Source organism: Chiroxiphia lanceolata, chromosome 3, assembly GCF_009829145.1.
Source record: "Chiroxiphia lanceolata isolate bChiLan1 chromosome 3, bChiLan1.pri, whole genome shotgun sequence".
In the NCBI taxonomy this organism is placed as follows: domain Eukaryota; kingdom Metazoa; phylum Chordata; class Aves; order Passeriformes; family Pipridae; genus Chiroxiphia; species Chiroxiphia lanceolata.
Window position 1 is genome coordinate 19,275,684 of NC_045639.1, and position 14,502 is coordinate 19,290,185.

General features: G+C 54.3%; 3 protein-coding genes across 3 annotated transcripts; all 3 read right to left on the bottom strand.

The window, feature by feature from the left end:
- Nucleotides 1-2,033: 2,033 nt before the first annotated feature.
- LOC116784017 (acrosin-like) lies at nucleotides 2,034-4,408 on the bottom strand. The gene is made up of 5 exons (XM_032682188.1): nucleotides 4,267-4,408; nucleotides 3,777-4,007; nucleotides 3,219-3,484; nucleotides 2,794-2,939; nucleotides 2,034-2,285 (listed from the first exon to the last, which is right to left on the bottom strand). The coding sequence occupies exons 1-5, from the start codon at nucleotides 4,335-4,337 to the stop codon at nucleotides 2,100-2,102; spliced, it is 900 nt and encodes a 299-aa protein (XP_032538079.1). The 5' UTR covers nucleotides 4,338-4,408; the 3' UTR covers nucleotides 2,034-2,099.
- Nucleotides 4,409-7,106: 2,698 nt separating this feature from the next.
- LOC116784018 (acrosin-like) lies at nucleotides 7,107-9,523 on the bottom strand. The gene is made up of 5 exons (XM_032682189.1): nucleotides 9,342-9,523; nucleotides 8,852-9,082; nucleotides 8,293-8,558; nucleotides 7,867-8,012; nucleotides 7,107-7,359 (listed from the first exon to the last, which is right to left on the bottom strand). The coding sequence occupies exons 1-5, from the start codon at nucleotides 9,410-9,412 to the stop codon at nucleotides 7,174-7,176; spliced, it is 900 nt and encodes a 299-aa protein (XP_032538080.1). The 5' UTR covers nucleotides 9,413-9,523; the 3' UTR covers nucleotides 7,107-7,173.
- Nucleotides 9,524-11,727: 2,204 nt separating this feature from the next.
- On the bottom strand, nucleotides 11,728-14,266 carry LOC116784019 (acrosin-like). The gene is made up of 5 exons (XM_032682190.1): nucleotides 14,020-14,266; nucleotides 13,518-13,739; nucleotides 12,939-13,204; nucleotides 12,529-12,674; nucleotides 11,728-12,077 (listed from the first exon to the last, which is right to left on the bottom strand). Exons 1-5 carry the CDS (start codon nucleotides 14,088-14,090, stop codon nucleotides 11,892-11,894), a joined length of 891 nt encoding a protein of 296 aa, XP_032538081.1. The 5' UTR covers nucleotides 14,091-14,266; the 3' UTR covers nucleotides 11,728-11,891.
- Nucleotides 14,267-14,502: the final 236 nt, after the last annotated feature.

Genomic DNA, 14,502 nt, shown 5'->3' on the forward strand with positions numbered 1-14,502 from the left:
CCTCTTTCGTCCGTCCCTCCCTGGTGGTCTGTGTGCTCCTTGCGGGGTCGCAGGGCCACGTGCCAGGGGGCAGGGGGGAAGAGCATTCACCTCGCAGGTAATGGGCTAGCAGCCTAAGGCCTGGAGGTCTCCCCCATCCCACTAATCCGTCGAATTTGATGAAATTACTGGTAGTGGGTCAAGAACGGGTGCGTAGCCCGGTCGGAGTAAGGCACACATTGAGGAGCTGTGTAGGCCCTTGTAAGGTGCAAGGTGACAGGGCTCGAGTCTCTCCTATGACACAGAAGGGTTGTGGAGACCTGCATGGGGAGAGACTTGTGTCCCTCATGCCGAGCAGGGCGTGTGGAGTCTCTTGTACAGTGCAAGGGGAGGTAGGGTCCCTTGGCACATACAGAAGGGGAGCTGAAGTTCCTTTTTAGCATGTAAAAAGGGGTTTCAAGTCCCTCGTTCTCTTTGACATGATGGGAATTATCCCCGGCGTAGATAAGGGGACATCCTTGGTCAAGGTTGTGCAAAACTGGGTGAAGTTGTTATGTAGAGCAGAATTTTGGAAAGACCGTGCAATAACAATGTGCCAGGGGGATTGGCCAGCTAGAACCTGGTCTGCTAGCTCCTCAGGATAATGACCAACACTAAACTTTCATGACACACTTGCAGTTAGTGTCTCTATAGAGCAGGCAACCCCTCACATCAGGAAATACTTTAAGAAGCATATGCCAGGCTGGTAGGGACCAGTAGAGATGTGGGACGGTTGGTCTCAGGGCAGCTCATATTTATTAAAACTAAGGGAAGAGTGCCACCCACCACGAGACAGGACCTTATTGCCCTGGGAGCCAAGAAAAGTATCCAGAAGCAGAGAGACCAATACCTGGCCCAAGGGATTTGGAAGCATTCCGTTAGGTGAAGAAAGTCAACCTTCGCTTGCCTTCACCTGGAAAAGGCAGCAACTGCCTTGGAAATGTCTACTCCGAGGCTTTACTGGATCCACTACCAATTCCACTTTTTTTTGTTTATAAAATGTAACGGGTTGATTTTAATGGTCGAAAATTACAGGGCAAATTTGTGCAGTAATTAGATGACTTGTTAATTATTAGGTGGCGATAAGAAGTTTCTTTCCCATCTTGTGGAGATTACGAGCAGCATCCAGTCAAACGAGAGCAACAACCAGCAGTTTGTGCCTGTGCAACTGGCTCCTCAATCCCCCCTTCTCTCCATTTCCCACACTTATACTCTCCTCTCATCTCCCTTGACTCCTCCCTTTCCCTGTCCTTGTCTCCTCCCAGATAAAGAGCCAACCCTTGTGATTTTTTCCCCCTGGCTCCCACGTTTGGCCTGCCTATCAACAGACTTGGTGTTGCAAGTGCTGATAGCTGGCTCACCATGGCCTTCCGTGGCATTACTGATGGGGATTCCTAGCTCCTGCTGTTCCTGCCAGGTTCCTCTCCCCAGAATGACCCCCAACTCTTCCTTCGAGTATCTGTGAAGTGTGACCACCTTGCACATCACTCCCCATTAGCTACACATGACATCTGGCTCTTCCTTAGGGCACTGTGACTCCTGTCAGGAGGCAGGAATTTTGGTTGGCATACCCAGGAGTTTCCCAGGGCTGCCCCATGAGCCAAGGCTTACACCTCACCCAAATAACCAGCTTGTGTGCCCTAATGCTGCATCACCCCCCACAGATGTCTGTGAGTGGCCTTGTTTTTGCTATCCTCTTGCTAGCCTTGCTTGATGTGCCACTTTCCTCCATCCCATTGTGGTTCAGAGCACTCTCCTCTCTGGCCACGCCCAGTTGCAGCCCTTGGGAGAAACTTGGTCCCTTTGTGCCCCAATGGTTCATTTTGCAGGAATCAAGCATGGAAGTCTATCCCTTGCCCAGGAGCTGGAACTGGAGCAAAAACATGGTTAACCGTGAACACAGGTAACTTTATTTCAACAACTAAGTCAACTTCCCTGTTTGCCTGCATACAGAAGAAGGGTGTGGGCAGGACAGAGCAGGCTTTTGACACTGAGGCTGCCTTGGGATCAGCAGGCATTGTCCCAGCAGGAAACAGTTGTGGTGCGCTGCAGCCTGCACTGGATCCTGTCTGTCCTGCTGCTCAAGAAGCACTTCCATATGGGCTTGCAGCCATCTCAGCCAACATCCAATTGTAGAAGTACTGAGTGGAGGTGTAGATTCCAGGCTGCTTTGGTCTTGCGCAGCCTCTTCCCCAGCTGGTCACTCCAACAACCCAGTAGTAGTCAGCGACGTTGTCTTTGCACATGAGAGGACCACCGCTGTCCCCCTGCAGTGGAGCAGAGAGGATTAAGGTCATGTTGGGGTGTCCTGGTCAGCACTGGGGCTGTCTCCTTCTCTCTCACAGCAGAGCTGTATTCCCAGCAGAGTAAGGTGCCAGGGTGTATTCACAGCACACCAAGGTGCTGGAGCATCCAGAACCTTGACTGTGAGTGGGTTGGGGTCCTGCAAGGTAGGGCTCACTCTCATGTCTGCACAGTGATTCTGGATGTGCCAAGGGTGGATGTTCCAGGCTTGGCATCTGGACCCCAGGCCTGCCAAGAGGGACTGGATGATGGACTTTCTGGGCAGAGTGACAGACTTCTGGGACAATGGGGGCACTGAGCAAGGACACATGGATGGAGAATGGGAGGGCAGCCTCAGCAGCGCTGTGGACGTGGGGCTGGGAGAGTGACTGACTGGCCGGTCAAGGCCCACCCGGGGCTGTGTTCGGGCAGTGCTGACTGGGCTGCCTGTGCTGCTGGGGGCCGAGTGGCTCATCACACACTCCTTCCTACCTGGCAGGTGTCGATGATGCCCTGTGGATAACCAGCACACACGTTGGAGCTGTGGATTTTCCCCGCATACCACTGGCTGCTGTTGCAGAGCTTGAGATCGATGAGGTGGACCTGGGCCTCCTGCAGGAGATCGCTTGTTCTTGAAGCTGTGAGCACAGAAAGGAATGAGCACTCAGCAGCTCCTTGCCATTTCTCCTGCCCTGCCTGAGGCTGATTCCCATTGCTAGGGCTTGGCTTGGCCTCTGGAGAGGCACTGGAGTGCTGTGTCCCTGCTGTGTGACTTTGGGCACACGCCTGGCCTATTTATCCAGAGGCACCGTCCTGCAGCAGGACTCTGGCTTTGGCCTCTGCTGTCTGGTAGCGCAACCTGTCTCCCCAGGGTACTGAGACTGCCCTCAGAGCACGAGTCCTTCTTGGCAACTCACCTCTTGCAGTGGTGGCACCCCAGCCAGCGACAAAGCAGTAGACCAGGTCTGACACTCTCAGTGTCGGGTCGGGCACACAGGCCAGCTGGATGTAGGGGCTGCACTGGACAGGATGGTCCAGTTCCAGCATGGCGATGTCGTTCTTCATGTTGACTTTATTATAGTACTGGTGAAGGCGCAGCTGCTTAATGTAGCGGACTTGTGCCCCAGGGCCCGGTTGAGTCAACTGGGTGGCCCCGATCACCACGTACACCAGGCTGATGTTGCTGGAAGGCAGATGCAGAGAAAGGGGTGAGAGGGAGCAGAGCCATGCACTGCAGCAGCCCAGCACTTGCCAGCCTTCAGTGCTATGGGGCACTGACTGCCCTAGTATGCCTTAGGCTGTGGGAATGGTGAGCTGGGGCTGCTAGGAAGCAGTGGCATGAGACCAGCCTTCTCCTGAGCCCAGTCTCTCATCTGGGCTCACTGCAAGCAAAGGGGATGGGAGTAAGACGTGGTGCTGGTGACAGGGCACCTGCTGGTGTTGTGAGGATACCCCTGTTCCCTCCTCTTCCTTACGTGACATCGTTAAAGCAGTGAGCTGCCGTGAGGACCCATTGCGGGTGGACGAGGGACCCTCCGCACAAATGCCCTGTGTCTGGTATCCACTGATGCTGGAGGCTGACGAGCCAGGGCCAGGACGCTTCGTAGGCACCTGTGCCACCCACAACGCGTGTCATGCCATAGTAGTTGTATTGATAAGCGCTGGCGCCGTAGTCATAACCCATGGCTCGGAGCCCGCACACCGATCTGTAAGCAGAAAGTCATTACTGTCCTGCTCTGTGCTGCTGCTCAGGCTGAAGCTCAGCCATCTGCCCTCCCCACCAGCAGGCCTGCAGAGCCCATGGGGTATGAGTCTGTCCGTGTCAGCACCTGGCTGCTGGCAAGAACTGAGACTCCCCCATGGGTTTTGGGAAGCTGTGGCATAGCCACAGGGGACAACAGGCCCACTCCTGCGGCCCCTCCTAAGCATCGCCCAAGCTCCTTCCCACAGTGTGGAGCCACTTACCCACAGTTGTCCCATGTGCCGTGCGCAAGCCCGCACGTGGCCAGCAGGATGAGGAGGCAGAGCCAATTCATGGCTGTCAGAGGCACGTGTCAGCTGCAAGAAGTGAGGGCTCCTTGCATCAGCACAGCCGCAGACGCAGTGTCTGCAGCAGCCGCGTTGCCCGTGAAGGCCTCGTCCCCGGGGGTGATGTCACAGCGTGGTCGGTTCTGTGTTCTGAGTATGGGGATGGGGGCAGGAGCAACATAGAATCATAGAACCATAGAATGGTTTGGGCTGGAAGGGACCTTCCGGATCATGTAGTTCTGACCCCCGTGCTGCAGGTGGGGAGGGATTCCTTGCCCTACACCAGGTTGCTCAAGGCCTGGCTTCAAACCTGTCCTTGAAGCCTTCCATGCAGAGGGCATCTGCAGCTGCTCTGGGCAATCTGTGCCAGTACTGCACCACCCTCGCAGTCAAGAATTTCTCCCTAATACATGATCTAAACCTACCCTCTGACATTTTGAAGCCATTCCCCCTTGTCCTATCACTACTTGCCATTATAAGAATTCTACTTCCAGCTTGAGCTGCTTCTGTGTTACTGCATCATGAATAAATGGCTTTATGGAATGGGACATCTCTAACTCTGCTAAGAAAACCTGGGGGCCAATCACCTGGTCTCACTGTGTGAGAGTGGGGTGTGTAGGGAATCAAATGGGTCACCTATCGGCTCATTGGAACTGCCCATGACTCCTGAATGGTCAGACTAAAGTTTCCTCATCAGTTTGGCACCTTAGATGGGAGCCTTGGTCAATACCTCGGGAGCCTCTCTTCTCCAAACATGCAGCTGATGGCAGTGGGCACATTCAACTGGAATTTTTGGAGCAGGGAGGAGCCAAAGGGTGAGCGTTAAAATTCCCTGAGCAGATTCTGTATACGTTATAAGGGTGGATTTGAGTCTCTCCATTGGTGTGGCATTTTGTGCAGATTTGGTGAAATTACTGGTAGTGGGTCAAGAACGGGTGCGTAGCCCGGTCGGAGTAAGGCACACATTGAGGAGCTGTGTAGGCCCCTGTAAGGTGCAAGGTGACAGGGCTCGAGTCTCTCCTATGACACAGAAGGGTTGTGGAGACCTGCATGGGGAGAGACTTGTGTCCCTCATGCCGAGCAGGGCGTGTGGAGTCTCTTGTACAGTGCAAGGGGAGGTAGGGTCCCTTGGCACATACAGAAGGGGAGCTGAAGTTCCTTTTTAGCATGTAAAAGGGGTTTCAAGTCCCTCGTTCTCTTTGACATGATGGGAATTATCCCCGGCGTAGATAAGGGGACGTCCTTGGTCAAGGTTGTGCAAAACTGGGTGAAGTTGTTATGTAGAGCAGAATTTTGGAAAGACCGTGCAATAACAATGTGCCAGGGGGATTGGCCAGCTAGAACCTGGTCTGCTAGCTCCTCAGGATAATGACCAACACTAAACTTTCATGACACACTTGCAGTTAGTGTCTCTATAGAGCAGGCAGCCCCTCACATCAGGAAATACTTTAAGAAGCATATGCCAGGCTGGTAGGGACCAGTAGAGATGTGGGACGGTTGGTCTCAGGGCAGCTCATATTTATTAAAACTAAGGGAAGAGTGCCACCCACCACGAGACAGGACCCTATTGCCCTGGGAGCCAAGAAAAGTATCCAGAAGCAGAGAGACCAATACCTGGCCCAAGGGATTTGGAAGCATTCCGTTAGGTGAAGAAAGTCAACCTTCGCTTGCCTTCACCTGGAAAAGGCAGCAACTGCCTTGGACATGTCTACTCCGAGGCTTTACTGGATCCACTACCAATTCCACTTTTTTTTGTTTATAAAATGTAACGGGTTGATTTTAATGGTCGAAAATTACAGGGCAAATTTGTGCAGTAATTAGATGACTTGTTAAATATTAGGTGGCGATAAGAAGTTTCTTTCCCATCTTGTGGAGATTACGTGCAGCATCCAGTCAAACTAGAGCAACAACCAGCAGTTTGTGCCTGTGCAACTGGCTCCTCAATCCCCCCTTCTCTCCATTTCCCACACTTATACTCTCCTCTCATCTTCCGTGACTCCTCCCTTTCCCTGTCCTTGTCCCCTCCCAGATAAAGAGCCAACCCTTGTGATTTTTTCCCCCTGGCTCCCACGTTTGGCCTGCCTATCAAGAGACCTGGTGTTGCAAGTGCTGATAACTGGCTCACCATGGCCTTCCGTGGCATTACTGATGGGGATTCCTAGCTCCTGCTGTTCCTGCCAGGTTCCTCTCCCCAGAATGACCCCAACTCTTCCTTCGAGTATCTGTGAAGTGTGACCACCTTGCGCATCACTCCCCATTAGCTACACATGACATCTGGCTCTTCCTTAGGGCACTGTGACTCCTGTCAGGAGGCAGGAATTTTGGTTGGCATACCCAGGAGTTTCCCAGGGCTGCCCCATGAGCCAAGGCTTACACCTCACCCAAAGAACCAGCTTGTGTGCCCTAATGCTGCATCACCCCCCAGAGATGTCTGTGAGTGGCCTTGTTTTTGCTATCCTCTTGCTAGCCTTGCTTGATGTGCCACTTTCCTCCATCCCATTGTGGCTCAGAGCACTCTCCTCTCTGGCCACGCCCAGTTGCAGCCCTTGGGAGAAACTTGGTCCCTTTGTGCCCCAATGGTTCATTTTGCAGGAATCAAGCATGGAAGTCTATCCCTTGCCCAGGAGCTGGAACTGGAGCAAAAACATGGTTAACCGTGAACACAGGTAACTTTATTTCAACAACTAAGTCAACTTCCCTGTTTGCCTGCATACAGAAGAAGGGTGTGGGCAGGACAGAGCAGGCTTTTGACACTGAGGCTGCCTTGGGATCAGCAGGCATTGTCCCAGCAGGAAACAGTTGTGGTGCGCTGCAGCCTGCACTGGATCCTGTCTGTCCTGCTGCTCAAGAAGCACTTCCATATGGGCTTGCAGCCATCTCAGCCAACATCCAATTGTAGAAGTACTGAGTGGAGGTGTAGATTCCAGGCTGCTTTGGTCTTGCGCAGCCTCTTCCCCAGCTGGTCACTCCAACAACCCAGTAGTAGTCAGCGACGTTGTCTTTGCACATGAGAGGACCACCGCTGTCCCCCTGCAGTGGAGCAGAGAGGATTAAGGTCATGTTGGGATGTCCCGGTCAGCACTGGGGCTGTCTCCTTCTCTCTCACAGCAGAGCTGTATTCCCAGCAGAGTAAGGTGCCAGGGTGTATTCACAGCACACCAAGGCACTGGAGCATCCAGAACCTTGACTGTGAGTGGGTTGGGGTCCTGCAAGGTAGGGCTCACTCTCATGTCTGCACAGTGATTCTGGATGTGCCAAGGATGGATGTTCCAGGCTTGGCATCTGGACCCCAGGCCTGCCAAGAGGACTGGATGATGGACTTTCTGGGCAGAGTGACAGACTTCTGGGACAATGGGGGCACTGAGCAAGGACACGTGGATGGAGAATGGGAGGGCAGCCTCAGCAGCGCTGTGGACGTGGGGCTGGGAGAGTGACTGACTGGCCGGTCAAGGCCCACCCAGGGCTGTGTTTGGGCAATGCTGACTGGGCTGCCTGTGCTGCTGGGGGCCGAGTGGCTCATCACACACTCCTTCCTACCTGGCAGGTGTCGATGATGCCCTGTGGATAACCAGCACACACGTTGGAGCTGTGGATTTTCCCTGCATACCACTGGCTGCTGTTGCAGAGCTTGAGATCGATGAGGTGGACCTGGGCCTCCTGCAGGAGATCGCTTGTTCTTGAAGCTGTGAGCACAGAAAGGAATAAGCACTCAGCAGCTCCTTGCCATTTCTCCTGCCCTGCCTGAGGCTGATTCCCATTGCTAGGGCTTGGCTTGGCCTCTGGAGAGGCACTGGAGTGCTGTGTCCCTGCTATGTGACTTTGGGCATAAGACAAACTCATTTGTCCAGAGGCATCTGTCCTGCAGCAGGACTCTGGCTTTGGCCTCTGCTGTCTGGAAGCCCAACCTGTCTCCCCAGGGTGCTGAGACTGCTCTCAGAGCACGAGTCCTTCTTGGCAACTCACCTCTTGCAGTGGTGGCACCCCAGCCAGCGACAAAGCAGTAGACCAGGTCTGACACTCTCAGTGTCGGGTCAGGCACACAGGCCAGCTGGATGTAGGGGCTGCACTGGACAGGATGGTCCAGTTCCAGCATGGCGATGTCGTTCTTCATGTTGACTTTATTATAGTACTGGTGAAGGCGCAGCTGCTTAATGTAGCGGACTTGTGCCCCAGGGCCCGGTTGAGTCAACTGGGTGGCCCCGATCACCACGTACACCAGGCTGATGTTGCTGGAAGGCAGAAGTAGAGAAAGGGGTGAGAGGGAGCAGAGCCATGCACTGCAGCAGCCCAGCACTTGCCAGCCTTCAGTGCTATGGGGCACTGACTGCCCTAGTATGCCTTAGGCTGTGGGAATGGTGAGCTGGGGGCTGTTAGGAAGCAGTGGCATGAGACCAGCCTTCTCCTGAGCCCAGTCTCTCATCTGGGCTCACTGCAAGCAAAGGGGATGGGAGTAAGACGTGGTGCTGGTGACAGGGCACCTGCTGGTGTTGTGAGGATACCCCTGTTCCCTCCTCCTCCTTACGTGACATCATCAAAGCAGTGAGCTGCCGTGAGGACCCATTGCGGGTGGACGAGGGACCCTCCGCACAAATGCCCTGTGTCTGGTATCCACTGATGCTGGAGGCTGACGAGCCAGGGCCAGGACGCTTCGTAGGCACCTGTGCCACCCACGACGCGTGTCATGCCATAGTAGTTGTATTGATAAGCGCTGGCACCATAGTCATAACCCATGGCTCGGAGCCCGCACACCGATCTGTAAGCAGAAAGTCATTACTGTCCTGCTCTGTGCTGCTGCTCAGGTTGAAGCTCAGCCATCTGCCCTCCCCATCAGCAGGCCTGCAGAGCCCATGGGGTATGAGTCTGTCCGTGTCAGTACCTGGCTGCTGGCAAGAACTGAGACTCCCCCATGGGTTTTGGGAAGCTGTGGCATAGCCACAGGGGACAACAGGCCCACTCCTGCGGCCCCTCCTAAGCATCGCCCAAGCTCCCTCCCACAGCGTGGGGCCACTTACCCACAGTTGTCCCATGTGCCGTGCGCAAGCCCGCACGTGGCCAGCAGGATGAGGAGGCAGAGCCAATTCATGGCTGCCAGAGGCACGTGTCAACTGCAAGAAGTGAGGGCTCCTTGCACCAGCACAGCCGCAGACGCAGTGCTCGCAGCAGCCGCGTTGCCCGTGAAGGCCTCGTCCCCGGGGGTGATGTCACAGCGTGGTGGGTTCTGTGTTCTGGGCACTGGGGCCTCTGGCGTGGGTGTGGGGGCAGGAGCAACATAGAATCATAGAACCATAGAATAGTTTGGGCCGGAAGGAACCTTAGGGAACATGTAGTTCTGACCCCCGTGCTGCAGGTGGGGAGGGATTCCTTGCCCTATACCAGGTTGCTCAAGGCCTGGCTTCAAACCTGTCCTTGAAGCCTTCCATGCAGAGGGCATCTGCAGCTGCTCTGGGCAATCTGTGCCAGTACTGCACCACCCTCACAATCGAGAATTTCTTCCTAATATGTGATCTAAACCTACCCTCTGACATTTTGAAGCCATTCCCCCTTGTCCTATCACTACTTGCCCTTGTAAGAATTCTACCTCCAGCTTGAGCTGCTTTTGTGTTACTGCATCATGAATAAATGGCTTTATGGAATGGGACATCTCTAACTCTGCTAAGAAAACCTGGGGGCCAATCACCTGGTCTCACTGTGTGAGAGTGGGGTGTGTAGGGAATCAAATGGGTCACCTATCGGCTCATTGGAACTGCCCATGACTCCTGAATGGTCAGACTAAAGTTTCCTCATCAGTTTGGCACCTTAGATGGGAGCCTTGGTCAATACCTCGGGAGCCTCTCTTCTCCAAACATGCAGCTGATGGCAGTGGGCACATTCAATTGGAATCTTTGGAGCAGGGAGGAGCCAAAGGGTGAGCGTTAAAATTCCCTGAGCAGATTCTGTATACGTTATAAGGGTGGATTTGAGTCTCTCCATTGGTGTGGCATTTTGTGCAGATTTGGTGAAAGTATTGGTAGTGGGTCAAGAACGGGTGCGCAGCCCGGTCGGAGTAAGGCACACATTGAGGAGCTGTGTAGGCCCCTGTAAGGTGCAAGGTGACAGGGCTCGAGTCTCTCCTATGACACAGAAGGGTTGTGGAGACCTGCATGGGGAGAGACTTGTGTCCCTCATGCCAAGCAGGGCGTGTGGAGTCCCTGGTACAGTTCAAAGGGTGTGTCATAGGTTTACTTCTAGAAAGAACCAAGCAGGGAATTTTTTCTTTCCCCTGCCTCTCCGTAAAAGAAAGATGTCGAGCAGATAGAGGGGAAGGGGTAATTGACCCCCACAAAAGAACTAACTAGCCCGCCTGCATTCCAAGGTGATGGCCCTCTCTAAGGCTGTGGGGACGGGTGATGTGTTTTTTTCTTCTCTCCTCAGAAACGGGGGCACTTCACTTTTGCCTCAACTCAGGCAAGGTGTATGCTGGAAAGGCTCCGAGGTCGTTTTGTTCTCGGCCTAGTCATGTGGCTGTTTTCTGGCCCCGGCTTGCCTGCACCATGTTCTGCCCCCAGCCCAGACCTGCTCGGATTTCATGGGAGAGGCTTGACCTATCTGCAGAGGAACTTTTTGGGAGGAGGTCACCCTTTCCCTCCTCCGCTCCCTTGTTTGGCAGCAGTTTGTGCCCACCAAAAGGGGGAAATCCCGGCCACAACCAGCAGCAGACAGCGTGAGTTTTTGTGGGAAGAAGCTCTTCTTTCCCCTTTTCCCCTTCACCTTCTCGGTGGTGGGGGGAAAATCTCCACTTTTGGCTTCTCCTGCACACCGGGGCCTCACGTGGCGACCGCCAGAGCCCAACAGCACCCCCTACCAACCACCATCGAGCAACTGCAGGCTCTGCTCCTCCAGTGATCCAGCAGCACCCACTGCTGACCGTGGTTAGAATTGCGCCAAAAAGCAGAAATGCACCGAACTGTTTCCTTCTGAAGAGGATTTTTGGGTACAGGATTAGTGTTGGGTTTTTTTGTGTTCTTTTGTTGTTCTGCCAATACACATATATTCTTTCATATAGGGCTGTTATTTTTTTCTTCTCCATACTTCCTTGATTGGAGCCTTTTAATTTTAGATTTACAGTTGCTGAGAGAGAGGAGTTTGGTCTACCTCATAACTCATCCTTCATAGCAAAACAGTTCAGTCTCATTAAACTGAGACACTGTCTCTGCTTGGTGTGCCAGATTCCTCCATCCCATTGTGGCTCAGAGCACTCTCCTCTCTGGCCATGCCCAGTTGCAGCCCTTGGGAGAAACCTCGTCCCTTTGTGCCCTAATGGTTCATTTTGCAGGAATCAAGCATGGAAGTCTATCCCTTGCCCAGGAGCTGGAATTGGAGCAAAAACATGGTTAACCGTGAACACAGGTAACTATTTCAACAACTAAGTCAACTTCCCTGTTTGCCTGCAGGCAGAAGAAGGGTGTGGGCAGGACAGAGCAGGCTTTTGACACTGAGGCTGCCTTGGGATCAGCAGGCATTGTCCCAGCAGGAAACAGTTGTGGTGCGCTGCAGCCTGCACTGGATCCTGTCTGTCCTGCTGCTCAAGAAGCACCTCCATATGGGTTCAGGCCCAACTGGACCAGGATCCAGTCGTAGAAATACTGAGTGGAGGTGTAGACTCCAGGCCGCCTTACTCTTGCACAGCCTCTTCCCCAGCTGGTCACTCCAACTATCCAGAAATAGTCAGCGTTGCTGTCTTGGCACATGAGAGGACCACCACTGTCCCCCTGCAGCAGAGCAGAGAGGATTAGGGTCATGTTGGGTGGCCCCGGTCAGTACTGGGGCTGTCTCCTTCTCTCTAATAGTCCCTGCCAGAGGTATATTCTCAGCAAAGCAAGGTGCTGGAGCATCCAGAACCTTGACTGTGAGTGGGTTGGGGTCCTGCAAGGTAGGGAGCTCTCACCTCTGCAGTGTGATTGTGGATGTGTGTAGGACAGAGGTTCCACCTGGACCTCTGGGCTGCCAAGAGTACTCAGTGGACTTTCTGGGAAAATGGGAGCACTGAGCAAGGACCCATGGATGGAGAATGGGAGGGCAGCCCCAACAGCAGTGTGGATGTGGGGCTGGGAGGGTGACTGACTGGCTGGGCAAGGCCCGCCTGGGGCTGTGTTTGGGCAGTGCTGACCAGGCTGCCTGTGCTGCTGGGGGCCGAGAGGCTCATCACACACTCCTTCCTACCTGGCAGGTGTCAATTTTGCCCTCTGGGTAACCAGCACACACATTATGGATGTGGATTTTCCCAGCATACCATCGGCTGCTGTTGCAGAGCTTCAGATCGATGAGGTGGACCTTGGCCTCCTGCAGGAGATCACTTGATTTTTGAGCTGTGAGCACAGAAAGGAGTGAGCACTCAGCAGCTCCTTGCCATTTTTCCTACCCTGTCTGGGGTTGCTCCCTGTCCCTAGAGCTTAGTTTTGCCTCTGGAGTCCTGTGTCCCTGCTGTGTGACTTGCAGGCCAGGCCCATTTGTCCAGAGGCATCTGTCCTGCAGCAGGACTCTGGCTTTGGCCTCTACTGCTGGGAAGCCCAACCTGTTTCCCCAGAGTGATGAGCTTGCCCTCAGGATATGAGTCCTTCTTGGGAACTCACCTCTTGCAGTGGTGGCACCCCAGCCAGCGACATAGCAGTTTTCCAGCTCTGACACTGGCTGCGTGGGGTCAGGCACACAGCCCATCTGAATGTAGCTGTTGCACTGGACAGGCTTGTTCAGTTCCAGCAAAGCGATGTCATTGCTCATGTCATCTCTATTATAAGATTCGTGAACCCGCAGCTGCTTAATTCTGCGCAATACTGCCCACCGGCCTGGCTTAGTCAGCTGGGTGGCCCCAATCACCAAGTACAACACGCTTATATTTCTGGAAGATAGATGGAGAGAGAGGTGAGAGGGAGTAGATCCAGGTGCTGCAGCAGCCCAGCACTTGCCAGCCTTCAGTGCTATGGAGGGTGGGACCGCCTTAGTATGCCTTAGGCTGTGGGAATGGTGAGCTGGGGGCTGCTAGGAAGCAGTGGCACAAGACTAGCCTTCTCTTGAGCAGCATCTCAGCTGGGCTCTACAGGGCCTGGGTAATGGGCATACTGCAAGGAAAGGGGATGGGAGTAAGACGTGGTGCTGGTGACAGGACACCTGCTGCTGTTGTGGAGATATCCCCGTTCCCTGCTCCTCCTTACCTGACATCGTCAAAGCAGTGGGCTGCCGTAAGGACCCACTCTGCGCTGATGAGGGACCCTCCGCACAGATGCCTTGTGCCTGGTATCCTGGGATGCTTGATGCTGACGAGCCAGGGCCAGGCCCCTTCCTTGGCACCTGTGCCACCCACGACACGTGTTTCTTCAAAATAATCAACCAAGTGCTCATAGTCATACACTGCCGGTCGGAGCCCACAGATTGCTCTGTAAGCAGAAAGTCATTACTGTCCTGCTCTGTGCTGCTGCTCAGGCTGAAGCTCAGCCATCTGCCCTCCCCACCAGCTGTTTCATGGCCAGCAGGCTCGTGGAGCCCATGGGGTGTGTGTCTGTCCATGTCAGCACCTGGCTGCTGGCAAGGAACTGAGGCTCCCCCATGGGTTTTGGGAAGCTGTGGCATAGCCATGGGGTACAAGCGGGCCCAGCCCCCTCCAGGGACCCCCCTAAGCATCGCCCAAGCTCCCTTCCAGAGCCTGGGGCCACTTACCCACAATTTTCCCATGAGCCGTGCGCAAGCCTGAACATGGCCAGCAGGACGAGGAGACAGAGCCAATTCATGGCTGCCAGAGGCACGTGTCAGCTGCAAGAAGTGAGGGCTCCTTGCACCAGCACAGCCGCAGACGCAGTGCCCGCAGCAGCCGCGTTGCCCGTGAAGGCCTCGTCCCCAGGGCTGATGTCACAGCGTGGTGGGTTCTGTGTTTTGGGCACTGGGGCCTCTGGCGTGGGTGTGGGGACAGGAGCAACATAGAATGGTTTGGGCTGGAAAAGATCTTAAGGATCATCTACTTCTTACCCCCCACTTTCATGGGCAGGGACACCCTGGACAATAGAGCAGCTTTCTCCAAGCCTGGCTCCAAGCCTGTCCTCGAAGCCTTCCAGGGAGGGGGCATCCATAGCTGCTCTGGGCAACTTGTGTCGGTGCCTCACCATCCTCACAGTCAAGAATTTCTTCCTACTATCTAATCTAAAC